General features: G+C 41.4%; 1 protein-coding gene across 1 annotated transcript in view; it reads left to right on the plus strand.

The window, feature by feature from the left end:
* The first annotated feature begins 593 nt into the window (after positions 1 to 593).
* LOC139602408 (uncharacterized) overlaps positions 594 to 23,050 on the plus strand; it is a 180,274-nt gene continuing 157,817 nt past the window's right edge. The window contains exons 1-2 of the mRNA XM_071452252.1: positions 594 to 639; positions 19,910 to 19,965. Of these exons, the coding sequence (XP_071308353.1) occupies positions 19,954 to 19,965 (12 nt within the window). The 5' untranslated portion in view covers positions 594 to 639; positions 19,910 to 19,953. The remainder of the gene's footprint in view (positions 640 to 19,909; positions 19,966 to 23,050) is intronic.

The raw sequence follows: 23,050 nt of genomic DNA on the forward strand, positions 1-23,050 counted from the left end.
CCACCTTCTGTGGCTGCCTGAAAGGCACACCTTTGCAGGTCCCACCTGGTGCTTCTCTCTTAGCACTTGATAAAAATCTCCCCTCTTGCTCCTCTCTCTGCTAACCATGTGGCAAGAAACATCCTTCTGTCACTGCTGGTTCCATGTGCCAGGTGGATGGACATTGCAGGAGGTTTTCATCATGCTGCTTATCAGCTACTTCTGCTTCATGACGCAAGTATCTTCTCACTGTCAAACCCTCTGGCAGAAATTACCTTTGATTAGTTCATTCTCTGTAGGTTATCCAGATGTGCTTTTTGATAGCAGTGCTATCACATTTATTTCCTAAGCACCAGTAATTATTATTGAAGAAAAAAATAAAAAATATTTTGGACCCCATATTTAGACCCAGTTACCCACTCTTTTAGGCATAGGATGGTGGCATAGCACTGTTTTCTTTACCAGGTTGTTTGTCTTAGTTCTGGAGAAGAGCATCCCATGGAGGAGCTGGAGAGGTTTCTGTTGCTGATGGATTTGCTCTGGCACCTGATGTGCGTGCCAGCAGCCATCTCATCAGGGGGATGTGAACGTCACTGTCACCATAGAGACAGCAAGGAGGATTCGGTTTCAAAAGGTGAAGAGAAGCTGGGAAGTAGGAAGGTAAGCTGGGTCTGTATCTCAACTCACGAAGGATTTTAAAGCTGTATTTAAAAGGAGGCCACAGTAGAGGAGCGCTCTGAATATTTATACACATGTTTGGAAATGTGCATCTAAGTATTGCTTCCTATGCATATATTTACATGTATTCTTTTGAATAGGCTTGGGTGCAAAAAACCCAAATACAGGTTTTTGAGACCCTGCTAGCATTCAGTTTGTACTCCTCCAATTAATTCTTCTTTTGCAGGTGATATAAAAAAAACCAACTTGAATTATATTTAAGTTTAATTTTGAGAAGTTGTAAATATCCACTGCTTCAAGATTTTACGTTTTGCATAGGAGCTGAGTGAGCTGTGGTGTGTTCTAAATTAACGTTGTTCACTTCTACCCCTTCTTGCGGTCTTCAGTTGTGCTCTAGCAATGGCATGGATGTAAAGCAGTGGTGACTGTTGACAGGCAAGGTAGGGATCAGCCATAAGTCATTGTTTAACCACATGGGATTTTAAAGCCTGAGTCTTTACTGGCCTGGGACAGCTTGCAGATCTCTCTCTGCCCACTCTTATATCAGCAGATAAAATCACCCCTCCTCAGGGTTTACTCCATCCCTTGAAGATATAACCTCAGTGATGCATGGACTAGTTTAAAGCTTCAGTTTGCACGCTTGTAATCCCCAGCAGGGTGCTGACCCCAAAAGGATGTTTCTTATACCTTGGAAGCAAAAGGAAATTCACAGGTATGGCTCTGAGGGGAGTGGTGGCAAGGAGGAGTGCAGCCAGCAGAGTGACAGATGAGCTCTTGAGTAATGCCATATAAGCATTACTACAAAAAGGGTGGTGGAAGGCTTATAGAGACTGATAAAGGACTTTGTCTGCAATGCCATGCAGTTCTGGATGCCACTGGAGAGGATGGGGCTGGGTGCGTGTTTCTGATCTCAGGCCAGAGATGCTCAACAGTGCCCTTGAGCTCCTCTTGTCTTTGCCCAGCCTGCCACAGCTCGAGCAGGAAATAGCCAGAGTACAGCAGGTTTTTTAACCATGACACACTTGTCTTGACAGCTGGAGGAAGTCTGGCGTGGGAGCCAAATCTCCTGGCTTTGTGTCAGCTCTGGGGTATCTTTCCTGTTTTGGGAATTCCCCGCTGGGGAGGTACTGCTGCTGTTTGGAGCAGAGCTCAGATCTCAGCCCCTGGGGCTGTCCACTCTGGGAGATGTTTTTGGCAAGGATAAGTATTTTTTGCTATTTCTGAGTCTCTTTGACTTTATAAATAGCTAAGTGACAAGTAAAATTTGGGTATTCACCCTATGGCTGAATTTTCCACAGGGATGTTTGCATGTGTGCGTAATACCATTTATATTTATTATTCCTGCTGCTGTCGTCACTCACACGTTTTCTGCAAACAGAACAAAGGGCTCCCTTTGCAGTCAGCTCATGGTCTAACTGCTGCACAAAGACAGTGGAGGGCACGGAGAGTGCCTGGGGGGCACAAGGAATCCTTGAGATAACATTGCTCAGGCTTCTGTTGTCAGACCTCTACAAACCATGATAATACATGTAGGCTTCATGCTAATGAGAGGCAGCCAGGGTGTATGTGAAGAATGGAACTGTCTATTTACATGCAGCTGGGGCTTGCATTTTTGGGGGTACCGTTGTTGGGACATGCAGGGAGCTGGCTGACTTCTGTAACAAACTGCATTTTTACCCGATTTTATCTGATGGCTGCTGCAGGATCTTGTCTACCCAGATTTTAGTCATTCATCCTGACTTCTGTTTTAGGAACCTTCTGACCAAATTGATCTTTAGTATTGATATAAAGATCTGTGCTGGTGAACTTTCGGGTTTGACTCACTTTCTGGGATCAGCCTATGTCTCAGTTATGGTTCACTCTCATCATTAATCATTTGATCATGCTTTTTTGAGAGAACAGAAACTGTGATTTATGTTAGATTCAGAGTTCATCCAGTTCACTTCCCAGTCTCCTATGGTGGTGGTGGTGGTCTCCAGCTGTTTCAGCGAAAAGAAAAAGAAATCCTGCATTAGGCAGGAAGGAGATAAGCTCTCTAAGCTGTAATAGAAACTTTGCTTTCTTCAACAGACAAACCATTCTCTGAGAACTTGATTATCAATTAAGATTACTATGAAGCCAGATGCGAAGAGGAGAGTTAGATACCAACATTATCAATCTGATCTGAAAGGTTTTACTGATGCAGAAGCCACTTCTGAGTGACAACAAAAGCAGGAGGACAGGACATAAAGATGGGCTTGACCTCCAGCCTAGAGCCCTGAACTTGGCACATTTAATCAGCTACTTCTCGACCAGAGGGGCTAATTAGCCACTCCTCTGGTTGCTCATCCCCTGCAACCTGCTCTTGCCACATGTGTAAGTTTTACCTGCTGGGGGAGAATTGGGAACAATACCTACTCTAACAAGCATCACCTTTTTTCCCCTCTCGTTAGGGCTGTAGGTAATATAATTCCTCTGTAATACATAATACCTCTCCTATAATGCTTCTCACTTGACTGCATATATGTAGTGGTCAAGGCCTGCATCTGGAAACTATGCAGTAACAATATATTTTTTCTTCCTGCCTACAGCAGGAATATTTATATATACCAGATTTTTGCCATGGTCTTATGAGGTAGTACAAGAAGTAAAGCCACGACAGCTATCTTACTTGTGGTATTATTGTGTGATATTGTCATGTCTTCATAAGAGTTTCTGAGGTCTTTTTTGGCTCAGGCTGTTAAGATTGGCTGTAGTTACGTTTTTGCTTTGAGAATAAGGGAGTACATCTCTGCCATCATGCCACTGGGTTTGCTGGCATGTAGCTAATTTACCAATTTGTGTTGAAAAGGTAGGAAAAAGAAAATGTGAAACTGATGCTGGGCATGATTTCAGAATATAGAGATGTTTACTCACTGTCAGCATCTGTGGTGATCACGGTGATCATTGCCCAAAATTAGATATTGCTTTTCCTCTACACACTTCCATACACTGGGTTAGATGCTTGGATTTTTCAATTGCCTCTGAGCTCAATCCTTCAAGTGTCACTTAAGATACTTACAAGCCTGTTTATTTTCACCTATGCTCATTCTGCAGAAGGAGGGAAGAAGCAAAAACACTGTTCTGAGTGCTCAGTGTTATTGTGGGGGTATACAATCCCTTTCCATGAATCAGTGGACTTTGGGGAGGGTTTCCAAGTGTGTCTAAATCCTGCTGTGCTGTTGGCCTTTCTCTCAGATTGGGCCCCAGCCAGCAAGGAAAGATTTTCAGGCAATCCAGCCAGGATTTTTCCATGTGATAAAGGGAATGATGAAGAACTCTAAGCTCTGAACAAATGACTCAGTGCCTCTGGTGCTGAGTTAGACCTATCACTGTGCCTGTTGCAGAGGCACGCAGTCCACACCCAATTTCATCCTCTGCCCACACACAAATGTGTCATCTATCCGTGCATGATTGAAGTGCTCATATCAGACATGTTTACCTGGGAAAATTGTGGGAATTAACCTAAAAGGTTATTATGTGCTTCTGATTTCTATCCTCTCTGGTCATTCTGTCCCCTCTTTGGATCTGTTGCACCTTTTAGGGGGTCCACTTGTGCAAGTAGGTCTATATGGGAGAAGTGTATGAAGTGTATTTGCAGGGCCATTTGTGAGTCATATCAGTCTAAGAAAATGTAGTGGGAGGGACCCAGTGAGATAAAATAATGTATGGAAAAGAAACTTATCATTTTCCTTATCTTGGGTATAAATATTGTGTCTTAATGCCAAGTAGTCCATGAAAATATTAGTTTGGATCAATGGAATTGATAAAGGCATATGCTCTTTGTTTTCATGAATAGCAGAGGATTAAATTGTGGCTGTACCTGGCATCCATATGCAAGTCATGCGAGGTTCAGCTCAGTTCTATGAAATGTAGTGCTATGAAATTCATTCACCTTCACCACACTGTGTAAGAGAGGCTGTGATATCATTTAGGAAAAAGTGACTTTCTAGGCTAAAGGAATGTGAACAGGTGTATCTTATGGTTTGATATTATAATTACAAATGTTTAAGAAATGCAGCCTTCCACGGCCTTGATCAGAACTTTAGTGTATGCTTGTGTGTATCTCTGAGATTAGGAATGTTAAGCAAGGTTCTCTGGCTTTTGTGAAGGATGGCCTCAAGCCATCCTTCAGAGCACAGGACATCCTTAGGCAAGGATAACAAGGATTTGTCTCAAAGCAAAGGTGGAGGCAGAAGCCTGGTTCATGAGAAGGTGGTTTCCAAGCCACCCTCACTAAAAGGGAAAGAGGAGATAGGATCTTCCATCTGGGAAGAGTTTTTCCAGGTATTGCTGACAGAACAATTGCTTTCTAACATTAAACAGCCTAGAGCTGGAGGAAAGGAAGATTTCTTTGGTGGAACTGGGAAAAAAAGGGAATAGAAAGAGGAAAAATCAGGTTCCATAATCTCCTTTAGCCTTCAGAGGACTACAGAATCAATGCCTTCTGAGGAAGGGATACATGGAAGCTTTGTAGAAGACCAAGGTTTAGAGCATCTATCATTGATTTTCTCTTGGTTCACTTTCCTTTATCTGCCAGTCCCAAGAATTCCCAAAGTAAACTGAAACCAGAAGATTTCAGAGTCCTACTTCTGAAGCCAGTCATGGCTGAGTCACATCCTGCCTTACCTGACATTGCACAAATGACCCAGAGAAAACGGCATGATGTGACTGCTCTGTGGTTACTTAAATGAGAAGGATGGTTGGTGGCATGCATTTCTCAACAAGAAGAACAGCAAGATACTTTTTTGGAGAACTGTCAGCAAAGGCCGTTGCAGAACAAAGGAGGTACAGGCATTAATCTGGGATAATGATGGACAAGAGGTAGCAGGAGGATCTGAGAAGATGTGAGTCTCTTAACATGTGACAGTTTTTACTGGAAAGCCAGGAGCACAGGTTTGACTAGTTCCTAAACGAGTCAAAATTTTTTGGCTAGTATTTAAGAAACAACTTACAGTATTAATGGCAGCAATACAAAGGAAAGAGAAAGATCTTTATCAGTCATTTTCACTTTGGCTTTAGTTAACTTTTATACACAAAAATATTCAAATACAACTGTGTAAACATACATCACACTGTGTTGTTAGTTTCTGAGTTGAAATATTGTTACATAGGAATGGAAACAAATAGGAGCAAATAATTTAATTCCAGAACATCTGCAAGTGACAAGAGGTGTTAGGGGTTGGTGTTGGGGCCATCTTTGTTGGTGATTGGACAGTGGGATTGAGGACTCAGGAAATTGAGCCTCAGGAAATTTGCCAGTGAGACCAAACTGTGGTGCAGGTGACATGCTGGAAGGAGGGGATGCCATCCAGAGGGACCTTGACTTGAGAACCTTGAGAGATGGCATTGTATGAATCCCGTGAAGCTCAAGGCTGAGTCCAGCACCTGAGTGGGACAATCCCAGGCACAAATAGGCTTGGGTGGAGAATAGATTGAGAGCAGCCCTGAGGAGAAGGACTTGGGGGTGTTGTTGGCAAGAAAATTAGCATGACCCGACAATATGTTTTTGGAGTCCAGTAGACCAACAATGTCCTGGGCTGCACCAAAAGAAGCAAGATGAGGTCAAGGGAGTTGATTCTGCCCCTCTACTCTGCTCTCAAGTTACCCAGACTGGTTACTGTGTCCAGTTCTGGATGACCCACCAATATAAAGAAGGGACCCATTGGAAGATGTCCACATAAGGGCCACGACAATGATCAGAGGGCTGGAGAACCTGTCCCATGAAGTCAGACTGAGAGTTGAAGTTGTTCAACTTGGAAGAAGAGAAGGCTCTAGGTAAACCTTAGAGCAGCCTTCCAGTTTCTGAAGCAGGCCCATAAGAGAGCTGGAAGGTATTTTTTACAAAGGGTTGTAGTGACAGGACAAGAGGTAATGGCTCTAAACTGAAGGAGGGTGGGTTTAGGTTAGCTATTGGAAATAAATTCTTTACAGACATTGAGGGGAGGCACTGGAAAAGATTGCCCAGAGAAGCTGTGGATGCCCCATCCCTGGAAGTGTTCAAGGCCAGGTTGGGTGAGGCTTTGAGCAACCTGGTCTAGTGACAGGTGTCTCTGCCCATGGTAAGGTGGTTGGAACTGGGTGATCTTTAAGGTCCTTCTGACCCAAACCAGTCTATGATTCTTGGAAATGCAAACAGACGTTGAACTCAACACAGTATTGTGGTTTTGAATGTGGGACTGTCACTACCAGCAGCCTCCAATGCTCAGGATTTGAAGTGCACTCACTTCTTGAGTGTAACAATTGCTGGGAGAAACTGCATTAAAAAAAAAATCAAAAGTTTTCCACATAAGTCAGAGACTTATCCTCTACGAGTATAGGATGATGTAGCTCTACTAAAAAATTGTGGGTAACAGTCTGTGGAGGCTGAAGTCCTGGTGCAAAGTCCCTGTTACCATTCACTGTTTTTCTTCCTAATCACCTAAAACTGTTTCATGTAAGAACAGGCAAATTTAATGCTGATACAAAGCCCTCTCTGATTTGGTTTCATATGGCCTCCTTCTTCTATATCCATGATCATGCAATGTTTCACACCCACACATGGTTTCTCAATTTCCTTCACTGCCCCTTTCAAGTACCCTTATGTTATATGAAGCAGCTGCTTGTGTTTAGTAACTTTCTGCACCTGTGGTGCTTTTGGTCTAGGACACTGAAGTAGAATTTCCTCACTTGGCCATGTTGAGATGACAACTGTGCCCCTGGGCTTGGTGCTGGAAAGTATTCAGTATATTCAGTAGCACCATTTGCAGATGGTGTGAAAGAAGCTGCTCTCAAGGCATCTCGTCAGCATCAAGGATGAACATTCATGGTCCAACCTGAAGCAAATTCTTTGACACCCTGATATGAAACCAGCTTGTTTCTGTTGCCTGTGTGCCAAAGAAAGCTGTTTCCTAGTAGATGAATAGGGTATGAAGTGTAAACTTCACATGGAGACTCATGTAATTGCCTTGCATGTTTCAGGAGAAGGGAGATTGTGTGTTTCTGGTCAGCTTGCAACCAGATGGCAGCTTATAGGTGGAGATTTTTTTGAAGGATGCCAGACAGGCTTGTTCTTCATTGTAGCTGAAGCAAGGGTTTTACCTTGCTGCAACTCTTTATGTTACTTTCCTTCTCACCCCAAATTTAATTTCTAAAAATGCATTTTCCCCATCAGAAGAAACCAATGACCCCAGTAGCTGTGCTCAGGTGCAGCCATGGCTGTGTGGAAAAACTCAGATCCTGTGCCAAACCAATTGTACTGGGGCAGAGCTTTCCTTTTCTTTCCTGCAACTTTTCCTGCACTGTCAAAGTAAGTTCTCCAGGTGCCAAGATGTATTCTGAGTGGCTGTTTCAAAATCTAGTTTCTGATTTCAGGCATGGCAGAATCTGGGGTTTTGAAACAAGTCCTGGATAACTTTCCCAACTTATGTGTCCATGCCATCCATCAATCTTAGCAGTTAAGCTTGGAGACATGTCCAAGATTACACAGTGAACCTGAATCAAAGCCAAGAATAAGTTTAAGAAAATGTGGTAATAAATCACATTTTTTGGTTCAAGTAGAATATCTTGGTTCCTGAAACTTGCCTTCTTCCTGTGATTTTCTTCTTGGGGGAGGGAGGGCAGAAAAAACCAAAGAGTTAGTGCTTTTAACATATTAAATATCTGCATATCCTTTATTGTGGGATCCATGGGATAGTGACTCCAGATTCATCTTTTTGTTAAGGTGAACCCATCTTTGAACTTGTTATTAAAGACTACAAAGTGGTTATAACTCTTGTAAGAGGACAAAACAACTCTTTTGAAAAATACCATGTCTATTGTTTTTGCTGATGGGATGACCAGGAAGACTCCTGGTTCTGATCTGTCCTGTTGTTTTTCTGTATTATTGTTGTCATAAAAGTTTGATGGAAAAAAGGAGTCACTACAGTGAAGAGTCATTGTTTGCTTCATAAAACCGTTACCTTAAATACTTTATTTCCATGCAAAAGGAAATATTTTCCTTCCACGCAAAAGTACGAACTTCAGAATCTCTAGCCAAATACCATAGATGAGTCTACTTTATTGGCATGAAACAGTGTTTTTAGGGCAAAATAAAGTGCTAAGAAGCTTATAGGACGCTACAGAGTGCCAGTGCTAATATGATATTTATTGTTCTATCAGATAAGTTGTCATAGTTTAGTACAAGGGAAAGAAAGAAGCCCTCAAGTTTAGAGGCAAGCTTTAATGTCCAGTTTTCCTTATGTGCTGATTTTGGTTTGAGGGAAGTTAATTTTCTTCACAGTGGCTGGTATAGGGCTGTCTAGTTTGCTCTGAACACAGGGTTGATAAAATAGATATTTTTCTTATTGCTGAGCAGAGCTTGCACACAGAGCCAAGGCCTTTTCTGCTCCTTGTACTGCCACGCTATTGAGGATACTGGGGATGAATGGGAAGCTGGGAGGAGACACAGCCAGGATAGCTGACCCCAAGTGACCGAAGGGATATTCCAGACCATATGGCATCATGCTCAGCATGTAAAGGTGGGGAAAAGAATGAGGAAGGGGGGGGGATGTTTGGAGTGATGGTGTTTGTCTTCCCAAGTAGCCACTACATGTGAGGGGCCCTTCTCTCGCGGAGGGGGCTGAACACCTGCCTGCCCATGGGAAGAAGTTAATTAATTCCTGGTTTTGCTTTGCTAGTGTGAGCTACTTTTTCTTTCCCTATCAAGATGTCTTTATATCTACTCATGGGTTTTCTACTTTTTATCCTTCCAATTCTTTCTCTGATCCTACTGGTGGCAGAGTGAGCAGTTGTACAGACTTGGTTTCTGGCTGGGATTAAATTACAACACCTTATTATTCATATAAAGTGACACTAAGAATCTGTTCATCTGATGCAATTAAGTGGCTGAAGGAATTGAATGTGGCCAGGCATTTAGAAGCTGGGCTCCACGTTCAATTCAGCCCATAGTCCTGCAGTCATGCTATTGCAGAGGACCTTTGGGATCTCATGGAGTCCTGCTGGATTTTTCTTGAGGAGTGACTTGCCCACACACAGCTTACTGCAGCATAGACTCCTGTGATCATCTTTGTTTTGTTTTCTTTGGTCTTTATTAACTGTAACCCAATAACTGGTTGTAGGGATGCCTGTGAGAGATCCAGCAGTTTCACTCATCCAGCAGATGAAGATATTTCCTAGTCCAGCTGTCCACTGCTCTGGAAGCACTTACAAAATCTCTCCAAATATGAGATTTCACATTCTTAATTCAGATATTGAAAAGATGGGGAGAAAAAAGGGAAAAATAGGAAACAAAGGAAAAAAGAAAAGGGATTTTTTTAGGCATTCTTTGTGAATCTTAAGGAAGAACAGTTGCTTTTTCACCTTCACCAAAGTGTAAAGTGTAAGAATTAACTATCTAAAGGCTTAAACTTTACCAATGGGAATATTGATAACTTCAAACTGGAATGTCATCCATTTATGATTCATGAGTCAAAAATGGAGGAGAATTAATCCATCCATTCTGAGACAAAGAGCCACATACAGTTGCCATAGTTGTAATACAGTTTCCACTTGCAACATGAAAAGTCTAAACTAGGAAGACCCCATTAGTGAGCCAGGGCCTGAAAGGGGCATTTTGGGTAGTACATCATGCATTTTACTACTACTACTCCTACCTTTCTATACTTTCTGTCAAGTACAGAGCAAAAACATGGGTTTTGTTCCGATGGAACAAAATGGAAGATCCGCTGAAGGTTTCTTCCAAGTCCTGATGTGAGGAAGGTGGCACTGTGCAGAATCACCCACTCACTTGTAGATCAGGGCTGTATTAGGCCTTTCAATAATCTCTTGAAGTCTGAGGGAGAGATTGATTTTACAAGAGTTTAACATGACCTTCTGAAAATTCTCATTTAATTTTGGTGTTAACAGTTTAGGAGGTGAATTGATTTAAAGGGAAGGAAGTAAACCAGTGATGTTAGTTTTAATGTTAATTTAGTTTTCAGCTATCATGGGAAAAACCCACAAGGAGATATCATCTGGAATAAACATGTTATATAAATAATTCTTGTCAATTGCTGTCCAATCTGTGATAGATCTGTGTAAGTATTAATACTTCACAAAGTATTAATTCTGAAACTTCTAATTTTGTCACTTCTGCTCTTTCTACCAGCTTCTGTGGATTTCCTGAGGTCCCTACATTTTGGATGGGACTTGTGTAGTATATTGACAGCATGCTCTCAAGTTTTCCAGTGGCAGTCTCCTCAGTGGGCTCCATGCCTTATTTGACTTTGGCTCAGAACCATGTAGGCTGCAGTGGGAGAGTCTGCAGAGACAAAATCAGTCTGGTCTCAAAAGTTGCTACTCATTAATAGCTGGAAGTTACTGCTTCTACACTGAGCAATCTGTGGCCCCTGTTTTGGGTAGGTAGTAAACCAGTAGTAAAAGTAGTAGGCCAGCACAGGTTTCACTTGAAGAAAAAGCAGTAGCAAATGACAACTGGGAAGGATTTTTCATATGTCAATTTTAATTTTTGGGATCCTGTTAAGTAGTTAACCCCTGGTCAATAAATGAATAGGGATGACTTAAGGTGACAATAAACTGTATACAATCTCATAATATGTCATGTCACCCTTTTTAACTCTGTATTGTCTGCTGTTAAAATTTGCATGAGAAAACCCTCAGTTTATTAGGGTATGAAATATGTTGAAATTTCCAGTGAAAAAGAGCTTAGTATTTGGGCTATCTTATGTGTGACTGATCAGCAGTAAGTATCTGAAATTCTTTTCATCTTCACCAAATGAGGAATGAGGAACTTCACAAAGTTCTCTCAAATCAGTAAAATTATACCAACTTGAAATTGCTGAAAAGATATTAGAATGAGTTCCTTTAGTCCTTAACTTAGTATTTGAGGGAGGGAGGGAGAAGGAAGGATGAGGGGTCAGAAAAAAATGAAATGTAATTGTGTCTTTTCTGTTATGTAGAAATTTTCGCACATCCTCTTACTACAAATGTTCTCAGTTGGGACTGAGCTTGTACTTTAGTCTGCTGTGTTCAATAAAGTAATTCATGCAATGAGAAAGTGTGTGCATAATAAATGCTTTTCAGGATTGAGACGTATAAATTACAGACTTCCTCCTCATTTAATGTCTTCCACTCAATATGTAAGATGCTTTTAAATTCTACTAATTGTCCAAACCAAATCCTAACTAGACAATCAATGAACCTATAGACTGTAGTGTCTTAAATGAGTAAATTACATCCTTTGTAGCATTGCTCTTCAAACCCTTTTCTAAAGTAGTGAAAAATGAAGTATTAAAGTCTATTTTCAGATTGGGTGTGACCCAAGATAGCAAAATCCAAGAAATCCAAACCTCACTTATTCTCCTAACATGGCAAGTAATGCTCAGAAAACAGCTTCTTCTGGCTCAACTTACCCACCTTGTCATGTAAAACTGCCTCTTCCAAGACAAGTTATCAAAATGTTAGTATGCCACTAAAACCTCAAAAAACTTCACTGATCTTTAAGCCTTTTGATGAACCTGTGTGGAAAGGCAAAGTCATTGTTTTTTTTACTTCCAGACTGCACCAATCCAAAACTGGGGAAGTAGGTGTGGGGCATCAAGTTGTGCCCAAATGGGTGAGAAGGAAGTAGGGCTGCCCTGCTCTTCTCCAAGGCAGTGGACAGGTGAGAAGACACACACACAGAATGTATGGGCATCCTCTCTGGGTGTGTGCTGGATTGCTGCACATGGTAATGTGTCTCCTTCCTGTTTCTAAATTCTCAAATCATTGCTGAATGCTACCTCATTGAAGGTTTTTTTTGTTTTGGTTTTGTTTGGTTTTTTGTTGTTGTTTATTTGTTTTGGCTCTCTTTTGTTTTAATTAGCTGTAACTATTGCAACATGCTATTAGATTCTACTCTAGGTCTCACAGTATCCATCAGTGTAGTTTTTCACTTTGTTCTGCTGGTGGAGGAAATATACATATTTTCAGAATCTTAGTTTATGGGGCTGGTAGTCAACTTTAATGTTATTATGGAGGTCTAGTTTTAGTATATATTTTCTCTGATGGTAAAGCTCACTTAAGGATAATCTTTTTCCTTGATGGAGTTGGCTGTGCCCCGGCTGTCGTGGCAGAACCAAGTGCATGACCAGTGAAGTGGTTCAAGGTAAATAATGAAAAAAGAGGTGGTTTGGGGACAGATATTTTTAATCTGGCTTAGATCTACAGTAAGTACAGCCCAGTGAGACTTCAGTGAACTGCTTTCCAAGGACAGGAGTGAATGGCTGGAGAGAAGAAGGGGGCAGACAGCAAGAATTTATTAAGCTGCTGCATCATCAAGGAGAGCGTGCCATGGGATTGCTGTTGACTCTTCTGCTTTACCAGAGGAAGTCAAGCAGAGAGCATATCAGTTTTACAGCTTCTCCATTGGTTAGAAAACAGCTTTGGGCCTATTGGACATGCCATCTATCCCAAAATGCAGGAATTCAGAAGCAGTCATGTTTGACTATTCTTTGCTTGTTCAAGGTCCTGAGGTAGCTGTTCTTCACATGTAATAAATGAAACATCACTAGTATTTATTTCAAAGGGAGATTTGGACCAGGAATTCAAATCTCAGAGTCAGAATTTCAAATGCAGATCTCCTGGCTGGGACAAGGAAACTTCACACCTAGCTGTGCTGGGTGAAGATACAAAGTTTAAAATATGCCAGGCACAATTTTCCTGCTATTATTGATGGAAAACTAATGGAAACCATTGCAGACTTTGAACTGTGTGTGAACTGTCTTATCAGCTAACAGGGTCATAAAAACCAAACTGCAACTCTGTTCATTAGTCAAAATATGTCTTTATACACCGCCATTTCTAATTAGTGGTACTCAAATTAGAAATGCATACCTAATTCCTAATTCCCTGTCTAATTTATGCCATTGCCTCAGTTTCCTTTCACTCGTACTTGGTGGTTATGTCTCATTAACAAGTACCTGATAGGGGAGTGCACTCACTGGGTTGAATATATTGATATATATATGTATAGTCAGTGTCAGCTGGCATATAGGCTGATATAAGGGGGACTAATGGGAATGTATGAACAAGTAGCCTGTGTTGTTTTGTGTTGACACATATATGACACTAATCTGGAAACTCCTGCCAGAGGCAAGTGAAATATGTTTTGAACAACTAAAGGTATTCCTTCTGGGACTGCTCATACTGTATGATTTCTGTCTCTTTGCCTGAAAGAAAACTCTCCTGATCTATTAGCAACAGTATTGATATCTGAAGTGATGTATGTAACAAGTGCAACTTTTACAAGAAGCATTTTCCTGTATTTTCCAGTGAATCCTTGCTTATACTCTTGCTTAATTCAGAGAGAAAACCCTTCATATTACACTTTCATATATATATTTGAAATTTTGATCTTTGAACTAACAAACAGCAAAACTGAATTTTTCGTTGTGCAGATTCTCTCCCTGAGAAGAGAGTGCAGATTGTGCTATTTGCAGTGAAACTTTCTTGGAAAACTATGCTCCAATCATTGTAGGCTGATTTCCTAAACTGTGGGGTGCCTAAAAATAACTTCTGATTGGTTTGCTTTTCTTTGTAGCAGTAGTAGCAGTAGTAGTGGTAACCAGAAAATGAAAAGTAGACGTTCATAAGGAAGTACTAAACTCTATGGCAAATACAAAATATAGTCAGAAAATGAACTACTTGTTCCCTGAAAATAAATTAGGGAGGAAATTCTGAAACACTTTTTAAAAGAGGTTGTGTCTCTTGCCACAAATGTTGACTGATAATGAGTACTTTATACTTAGATTTTTTTATTTACCTTTGCAAATGATGTTTGCTTAGAGTTTACAATGCTGTTTCTGCACAAGCAAAATCATTCACTGGTTTTGTCTCTAAAGCACATATTATTTTTTTCAGGATTTCATCTGCAGCTCAGTACTTCTAACATTCTTCTGTAATGTTAAGACCATGTAATTTAAGAATTACAAGTCACAAAACATTCTGTAATGAAAAGAATTTTTTTTTTCTTTTTGCTGGTTAAGAGCTGGGATGTGGGTGGGAAGGGAAAATTAAGGACAGTGGCAGTGCTGAAGTTCCTGATACCATGATGTTGCATCCAGAGTGCTGTGCAGAAATTCACTGTGGCTGGTAGAATCATGAAGGTAACAAGGAGCACCTGTTTTACAAGTAGAAAACTGGAGGAAAAAGAATTTTTGGCTTGACCACAACCATAAGGAGCATGATTTTTTTACTGTGCTTGGTCTCTCAATCCTGCCACCTGCTGCCATCTTAATCTGAGCTGTCTCCAAGTCTTGCAGTGGGCAGCTCTGCAAAAAAAAAAAAAAAAAAAAAGAAAAAAAAAGAAAAAAAAATTAAAAATCCTGGAAAGAAGGACTGGGAGCTTTTCATCCCATTCTGGAAAACCTTTTGTCCAGGCTGGGGCTGGCTTTTTTCCTCCCTCAATGGCAACTGTCAGGTGAAGATCACTAAAAATTTCAGTACTTTTAAACATGAGCCCTGGGACTTTATCAGGAGATGGTCATCCATAAGCCAGGCTCTGAAGTGGTATGGTCAACATTCATGTGTGGTGCTTTCCATTTGGTGGGAAATGGGAATATTGGAATGGTGGCACGAAACCTAAAATTTTGGTATTTCCAGCTTTCGCAGGAGTTGCTGGTTTGGGCTGAGATAAAATATTGTCATAGTAGCTTGTGTGGGTCTGTGTTTTGGGTTTGTTATAGCAGTGTTGATAACATGGGGATGTTTTACCTGTTGGTGAACAGTGCTTACAGAGTGTCAAAACCTTTTCTGTTTCTCACACCACCCCATCAGTGAGTGGGCTGGGGCTATGCAAGAGGTTGGGAGGGGAAGAAGTTGGGACAGCTGACTCCATTTGATCAAATGGATATTCCATAATATATGATGTCATGTCCAGCAATAAAACAGAATGTGAGGGGAGTGGGTGAAAGGCGTTTGGGGACTGGCTGGACATCAGTCAGTTGGTGGTGAGCAATTGTTTCCTTTTGGATCGTGGTTTACTTGTGTCTCCCTCCCTACTCCCTTTTCTTTTTTTCCCTTAATTTAAAAAAATAAACTCTGGCAGCCCAGAAGGCCAACCATATCCTGGGCTGCACCATAAGCAGCATGGCCAGCAGAGCAAGGGAAGTGATTCTACCACTCTGTTCTGCCTTGGTGAGACCCCACCTGGAGTGCTGCTTCCAGCTCTGGAGCCCTGAGCACAGGAAGAAGGACCTGGACCTGTCAGAGCAAATCCAGAGCAGGGCCACCAAGATGATCAGAGGGATGGAGCACCTTTCCCATGAGGGAAGGCTAAGGGACTGGGATCATTCAGCCTGGAAAAGAGAAGGCTTCAGGATATTCTAATAATGATCTTTCAGTACCTGAATGGAGCCTACAAGAGTGATGGAGAAAGATTTTTACAAGAGCACATAGTGACAGGACAAAAGGGAATGGCTTCAAATTAAAAGAGATTAGGTTTAAATTAGCTATTTGGGAGGAATGCTTTACTGGAGGGTGATGAGTTTCCCAGAGAAGATGTGGATGCTTCATCCCTGGCAGTGTTCAAGGCCAGGTTGGATGGGGCTTTGAGCAACCTGGTCTAGTGACACGTGTCCCTGCCTATGGTAGGGGGATTGGAACTGGATGATCTTTAAGGTCTCCTCCAACCTGTCTGCATCTAAACCCATGAGTTTTTGTACTTTTTTCCTTCTGACTCTAACCCCTATTCCAGTGAGAGTGAGTGAGCAGCTGAGTGGTGCTTAGCTGCCTACTGAGGTTTATCATTAGAAAAATTGTGTATCTATCCATCTTTTCAGACACACAGAAAAAGGCTAGGAACATCACAACCTATCAAATGAATGAATTGAATGTGAGCCTAATTTTGAGTATGTTAATTATCTTTATAAAGGCGTATTGCAGAAAACTCCTTTCCTTATAAATTAAAAAAAAAAAAGAAAAATTAAAAAGAAAAAATATAGCATGGATCTGAAATTACTTTGAAGGACCTGCTCCCAAAATTGATGATTAAAGGAGGATAAGCACAGTGCTTTTGGCTTCAAAGGTCAGCCCTGCTGAATTTAAGTGACTGATGGATTCTCTTCACTGGAGGTGCAATTTTCCCCTGAAGAAATATTTCTTAAAGACCAAGGCTGGCTACCTGGTATTTATGAGAGAGTCCAAAGGGAATTGCAAGCGGGGCTGTTAGGGTTATCATTTACTCAGTGGTTTCTGCTGATATTGTAGCACAGGGATCTCACAGCTCTGCTTCTTAGCATGTGATAGATGGTGCCCCAGGTGAAGGTGAGGGCTGAGCGAGGGCAGCCCCCGCTGTGACAAACTGTTGCTTTGCTGCTCCTGCCATGAACCTGCTGCTTCTCCTCCAACACCTCAGCTATGCTGGGCATTGCTCTCCTTGATAATGTGCCTGGGCATTGGGGTGCACCCTGGGGAGATTCTGGGTGCACAGCTACCAGCAGGAGGGCTCTCTCCTGCCCTGTGGCAGCGTGGTGAAAACTGTACGTTTTATGGCTGCGTTTGTAAGGCCCTTGTTGTACATTGGTCAAAGTGATTTCTGGTGGCTGATACAGCATAAAATATCAACTGTTGTGAGAAATATGTACCTGAGCATGCTCCAGTGAAAAAGTGTGTTGTTTTGATCTCTCCCAGAGCTGCAGCTGGTGATGGGAGCCTGTTAATAGGGTTGTGGTGCTAAAAGAGTGTTTTTGTACATCTCTCTAATTCCTCCGTTTTTGTATTAAAAAATACATTGCTTTCACTACAGAAAGTTATTAATATATCTTGCATATTTAATCTAGCTACCTTAGTTTTTCCTCTTGTGGGGAGAAAAAAGCATAATTGGGTGAAAAATTAGAAAACAAAATGGACTATCCAGGTCAAGAACTTCTAAGTAGTTGTTTTGCTTTGCCATTTTACTACAAATGGACTTAAAAATAACTAAAGTCCATCCCTAATTAATGCAAAATACATCAGCCAGGTATGAAATAAAATACCTGGTGGGATCTCAGATACTTTTTATGTTATGTTTTGATTGCTGAGAAGATCATGTACTCTGTTTTTGCTGTATTCTTTCAGGACTGCAAGCTAGTTGAATGCTAATGATTCAGCTGTTATCCAGCTAAAGAAAATAGGCTGGTGAGGTTAACTAAGGCCACAGTCAACATCAGTTGATACAGAGTTGAATGTGTTGCATTTGGTACTATAAAGATAAAAGGAAAAGCAATGTCTAACACCTTCATTTATAAAAAAACAATGAAGTGTCCCCCACCAAAGCAAACAAACAAAAATAAATTTCCTGGAAAACCCAAGTAATAGGAAGTTCTCGAACTCTAAGAAAATCAGTGTTAAGAGCCTGATGTTATTAATGTCTCTTCTGAGCTCATTGTTTATCTGTCTTTGTCTTTGCTGTCCTTATTTAATCAATCACATTTTTAAAGATGAAACTCCAAGTCTTCCCATTAATGTTTGGATTCCTGGGCTGTTCTGGCTTCACAAGTCCTTATTGCTGCATCTTTGGCTCTTCTACAATGCACAGATGTTGACCATAGTTGAAAATGTTGCATTCACAGTTGATGTCTTGATCAGTTCTCTTCTGCTGGCAGCTTTTCACCATTCTACTTTGAGGAGGAAAGGAGCCCTTTCAAGTTTTGTTTCTTTTGGTTCATACAGGTGGTTCTTTTTTGCTGTTCCCCTTTGAGTTGTAACAAGCCATATGCCATGCTATTGGGCTTCAAACAAGTACCTGTTGCATCCAGTGGATGTACAGTTCCAGTAGTTGGAAAGGCACATACTACTTTGTCTTGAAAACCCATCCCAGATTTTTGATTTGTGACTAGAGTTGTTTTCCGAGACGTACAATGACCAGATCTGTGACTTGAGCCTATCTGCAGGGTCTTGCTGGGGCTTTATTTTTGATATTGCACAGTGGCCTGGGGGCAGAGAGCTTTGCATAGTTGTGGGCTGTAGTGCAGGGGCTGTTTGGGAAGGGCTGGCTCTAGGAGGAGCAGGAGCTGCTGGATTCACAGCCCCCAGCATTGCTTCAATGGCCTTGGCACCCCAAGAAGGGCGCTGAAATCAAGGAGTGATGGCAAAGGTCAGCAGGCTCTCAGCACCAGCAAAGCCTGGGCAAAAGCACAGCCCTTAATTCATTAGTGAGAAACTGGAGTGACAATGCAGCCTTTTTCCGTGGAGCACTTGTGGCCTTGTCCACTGTCCATTGTATTGATTTCAATGAAATCTAAGCACACACTCAGAATTAGGCACTTCTTTGCCTGCTGCCCTCAGGAGAGAGAGTTTCCTCAAGTGGGGCCAAACATGTACTTTGTACAGGGCATCTTCTGACCCAGAAGGTCACCTAAGGCTTCTGAGGGATTCTGAAGGGATATTTTTAATTGTTCAAAATCTTGTTTTGTTTTCAGGCTCAGCAAAATAACCTGAAAGTGTGTTTGTGTAAATGCTCAAGGGAAAATCTGGCTTAGGAAGAAGCTTGTTATTTATTGTGGGTCAGGTCCTGCAACTGTGGAGTCAGACTCAGTTTTGCCATTGATTTCAGTGGTCGCAGGGGCTACCTGTCTGGCCATTTTGAATGAACAAATTTTATTCCCACATAGAGACAAAAGTAGCTGGAATAAAAATGAGGCCTTTTTGCTGACGTGATATATAAACGGTGAAGTTATTGTATGCTTGCAAAATTATAACCTCAAAGTAGAGGAAAATTTTAATCCTTTTAGTGGAACTCCCGGCATAGGAAAAGAGGCACAAATGGGAGCCATGTATATGCCAGATTACAGAAGTGTTCCTGTGTTTGACAGCTTTGATACTGTAGTCTTCAAGTAAGGTGTATTCTACAGAAAACTCTGTGACATGTTACTAGTTACTCTCTGGTGGTAGAAATTATCTACTTCTGGCCTGCTTCCACTTAAAACTAAGTTTTTGTTGGCATTGCTTCATCTGATCTTAAGTTATGGGTTTTTGTTTATGTTTGTTAGCAGGTTTTTTTTTAACTAGCTGATGCAAATTTTTTTTTAAAAAGAAATGAAGGAGCAGCACTATATCATCCCTTTGCTCTTTGACAAGGTCAGAGAGGGGATGGCATCAGGAAAGATCCCCCCCCGCCCCCCCCCCTCCCATCTCTGCAGGTTTATGGGCTGGTACTCTGCAAGTGTGGGTGTTAAACCTAGATGTATTAAGAACTGCAGACTGAAAATTCAGATGTACTGCCTTTCCTTTGTTGCAGGAGGAAGCATTTTTTGCTGCAGGTCTGAGAAAGGACAGGCTGGCATGGAGAAAAGGGTAAGTGAAGCAAAAGCCATGCTTTCCAAAGAGAAAAGTTTGAAAGGGGCTATTCCTAGCATTGCTATTTCATAATATTATTTGTAGTGTGATGGGAGGGAAGTCAGCAGACGCATAGGCTCCTTTATAGCATTGACAAGTCAAGGAGATGATTAACGAGAGTACCAGACAATGTAATGGTAGGAGAAGGCCCACAGAAGTTAAACAAAAGTGCCTTCAGAATTTAGAGAATTCCCATGATCCATAGTAGGACCTCATTGTGCTTGTCTACTGTTTCTATTTTTGATTAGATTTATAAACACAGCACCACATATTTTCATGTGGCTCATAGCCCCAGGGCAGAGTGAGATTGACTGCGCTGAAACTGTGAGGCTTGTGAATTTCGGGCAAGGGATGGAGTGAAATAAGTAGTGTAATTGTTTTTGTGGAGTGACCGTGGGACCTCTTCTGTTCTGAATTACACATGGTTCAACCCTTTGACCCAACCAACCTCAGCAATGCCTGGTAGATCTCCTAAAGCTGTGCTGAAAGGTCCTATCAGTGACATGTTGGAACATTATCTGTCATGTGAGATGTGTGCCAACAACCATATTAAACTACATTAATTACTAGTGAGGCCATGTTTGTGACAATCTCAACTTCATTTAACCCATCATCATGTTAGTTATTGTTTAAGCAGGAAGTACAAATGGGGACAATTTATGAAATCAAAATGGAGCACCAATGTTTTGTTTAATAAATTGTATGTTTTACTTTGTTTTATTTCCCTTCTAGTTTTTCTTTCTTCCCCTGGCATTTTTGTTCTTGTCATCAGCTCTGTAGCTTGAGTTTTTTGAGGGCTTTTCTATTTTAAGAGCAAGCAATAAAAAGACTACTTCTTAGTAACTGAACTAATACACCAGTGAGATTGTTGTTTCTTTCAGTGCAATTGTAAACCAAAGTTGACTGAAAGCACCGCATTTGTTTCCTAGCAAGAAGCAAAAGTGCTAAGATAATTTGTGTAGGGCTGAAAGATCACACGTGGGTTACTCTCTTGATGTACACCCTCACCGATTTACTCTCCGGCTAGTGGGGCTCTGTATGGCCACGCTTGCACACCTCTGAGCATACCCATGAATGGAGTGTACAATTCTTTTTAATTGTATAAAATCAATTTTCTCGTAGGTCTCACTGTCTAGGCAGCAAAGCTTTCTGTGGGTCCTCAAAAGGCAGTCCGGTATGTAGAAATTCAGAAGGATTCTTAGCACATGTTTGTTTTCTGAAGCATTTCTGTGTTTTATAGGGGAAGAGGCAAAAGCTCTCCCACGTGCTCCTGCGTGGGCAGCGTGCAGGTTCACTCATGCCTAGCTGTGCCTGGTGTTCTATTAGACTAGACACACAGGGTTACATCTTCCACCCACACACCGAGCTGCTCTTTTACAACAAGCCTTTTCCTTTCGCCTCATTGTCTAGCTGGAATAAACAAAGAGTGGGGTGATTTATTTATTAATTTTATTTATTTTTGATTGCTGCAGAGTCAGCTAAAATCATCTTTGACCCTCCTAAGTGTCATTCTCTTTAGCAATGAAGAGTTTGTTCTCTGCAAAATCTAACATGGAGTACTTAAAGCAGACAGGTGCAAATACCAAGCTGTTTCTCTTTGGCTGCCATCCCTTAAATAGACAAAGTAATAGGCTGGGAGAAAGGAAAAGGTTCCAGCTCCAGCTGCATAACGGAAAGCCTTAACAGGGACTTAGCAGCTGGTTGCAAGAATTAAATGCTGTAAATACCAAGTAATGCATTTGTGTGTGTGTGAGTGTGTTCACAGAGGAATAAGTGCTTAGTGAAGCTCTATCCCTTTTTATGCAAGAGGATCATTCTTTGAAAACTGTGCTCTGCTTTCCGTTGAAAGGCTAATGCTCTCACTGAAGTGAATGAGAACAGAAGCCAACATACCTGTTCCTGTTTACCATTGTTACACTCCTTAGAGCATTTCAGGCCTTATTAGGTTCTTGGAGCCCTACCAGATTGACAATATTTCCAGCTACTTCTCTTTTGGCTGTATTCAAACAAGGCCCCAGAGGAAAAAAACAAAAAAAACCCAACAACCTACAACAAGACAACCAACCCACAAACAAAACCATGGATGAATCTGCTGAGCTAGTTTGCTGATGTTAGAAACAGTTGTTCATATTAGGAACACCTAATTTAATTTCATGAAAGAGACATAACATGCCAGTATGTGTATGAATCTAAGGTATGCATTTCCTAAAAGGAACTAAAACTCTGTCATTCCAAAGTTGCTCTTCTTTTTGACTTCCAGCTTGCATGGGGACTGCTGTCTGGAAGCAGTAACTTTAACTTTAACTCTAAGGCTGCTGATGAGGTCTGTCTGTGTGATCTTCGTAAGCAGATAAGGGTAGGGAGACAGCTCAGAGCAGAGCTTGTTTACAGCAGGACAGAAGAAAACAGCTAGACATAAATGAGGGCTGACGGTTTCATGAAGCACAATTGGTTGATCACAGATTCAATATGACTGCCCTGAACTGAGCGATGATCCGTACAGTATGCAAAATTCACTTTCTTGCTGGTCTGTGCCCACCAGCCTTCCAGCAGCTTTCCCAGAGCCCCTCAGCCACGGCTTTGAGTGGAACCAGAGCTGAACGCAGCATTGTTGTACCCAATTCCTTTTGACAACAATCACATTCTTTTAAAAACTTCATAGGTTTTAGTTGTCACTGGTTATAAATGAGGGTTTTTTCCCTCGCCATTGCTGCTGCTGCTGCTGTTGTTGTGGTGCTCACTGCTCTCCCAGAGATGCGAGTGCTGCAGGTTCTGGTGCTCCTGGTTTTCCTTTGTTTCCGTCGGTATCAGAAAGCAGGCAGTGCGTTTTAATGATGATGGCGTGCAAAAAAAGATTTTAAAGGTTTAAGTCCCCTTTTGAGTGACACAGTGATTAGTCTGCACTGTGCTCAAACATTTCTAACTCCCCTTGTCTTTGCTGTAGTGCAGCACACTCAAGGTAAAAAGACATTAAAAAAATTCAAAGGCAGGACCTGTTTTTCAGCAAGTCATGGAGATTTGAGGTAGGATGAATTGCTACCAA

The sequence above is a fragment of the Agelaius tricolor genome, unplaced genomic scaffold (assembly GCF_023055355.1).
Source record: "Agelaius tricolor isolate 1412-34295 unplaced genomic scaffold, bAgeTri1.0.p SCAF_2, whole genome shotgun sequence".
Taxonomy (NCBI): Eukaryota; Metazoa; Chordata; class Aves; order Passeriformes; family Icteridae; genus Agelaius; species Agelaius tricolor.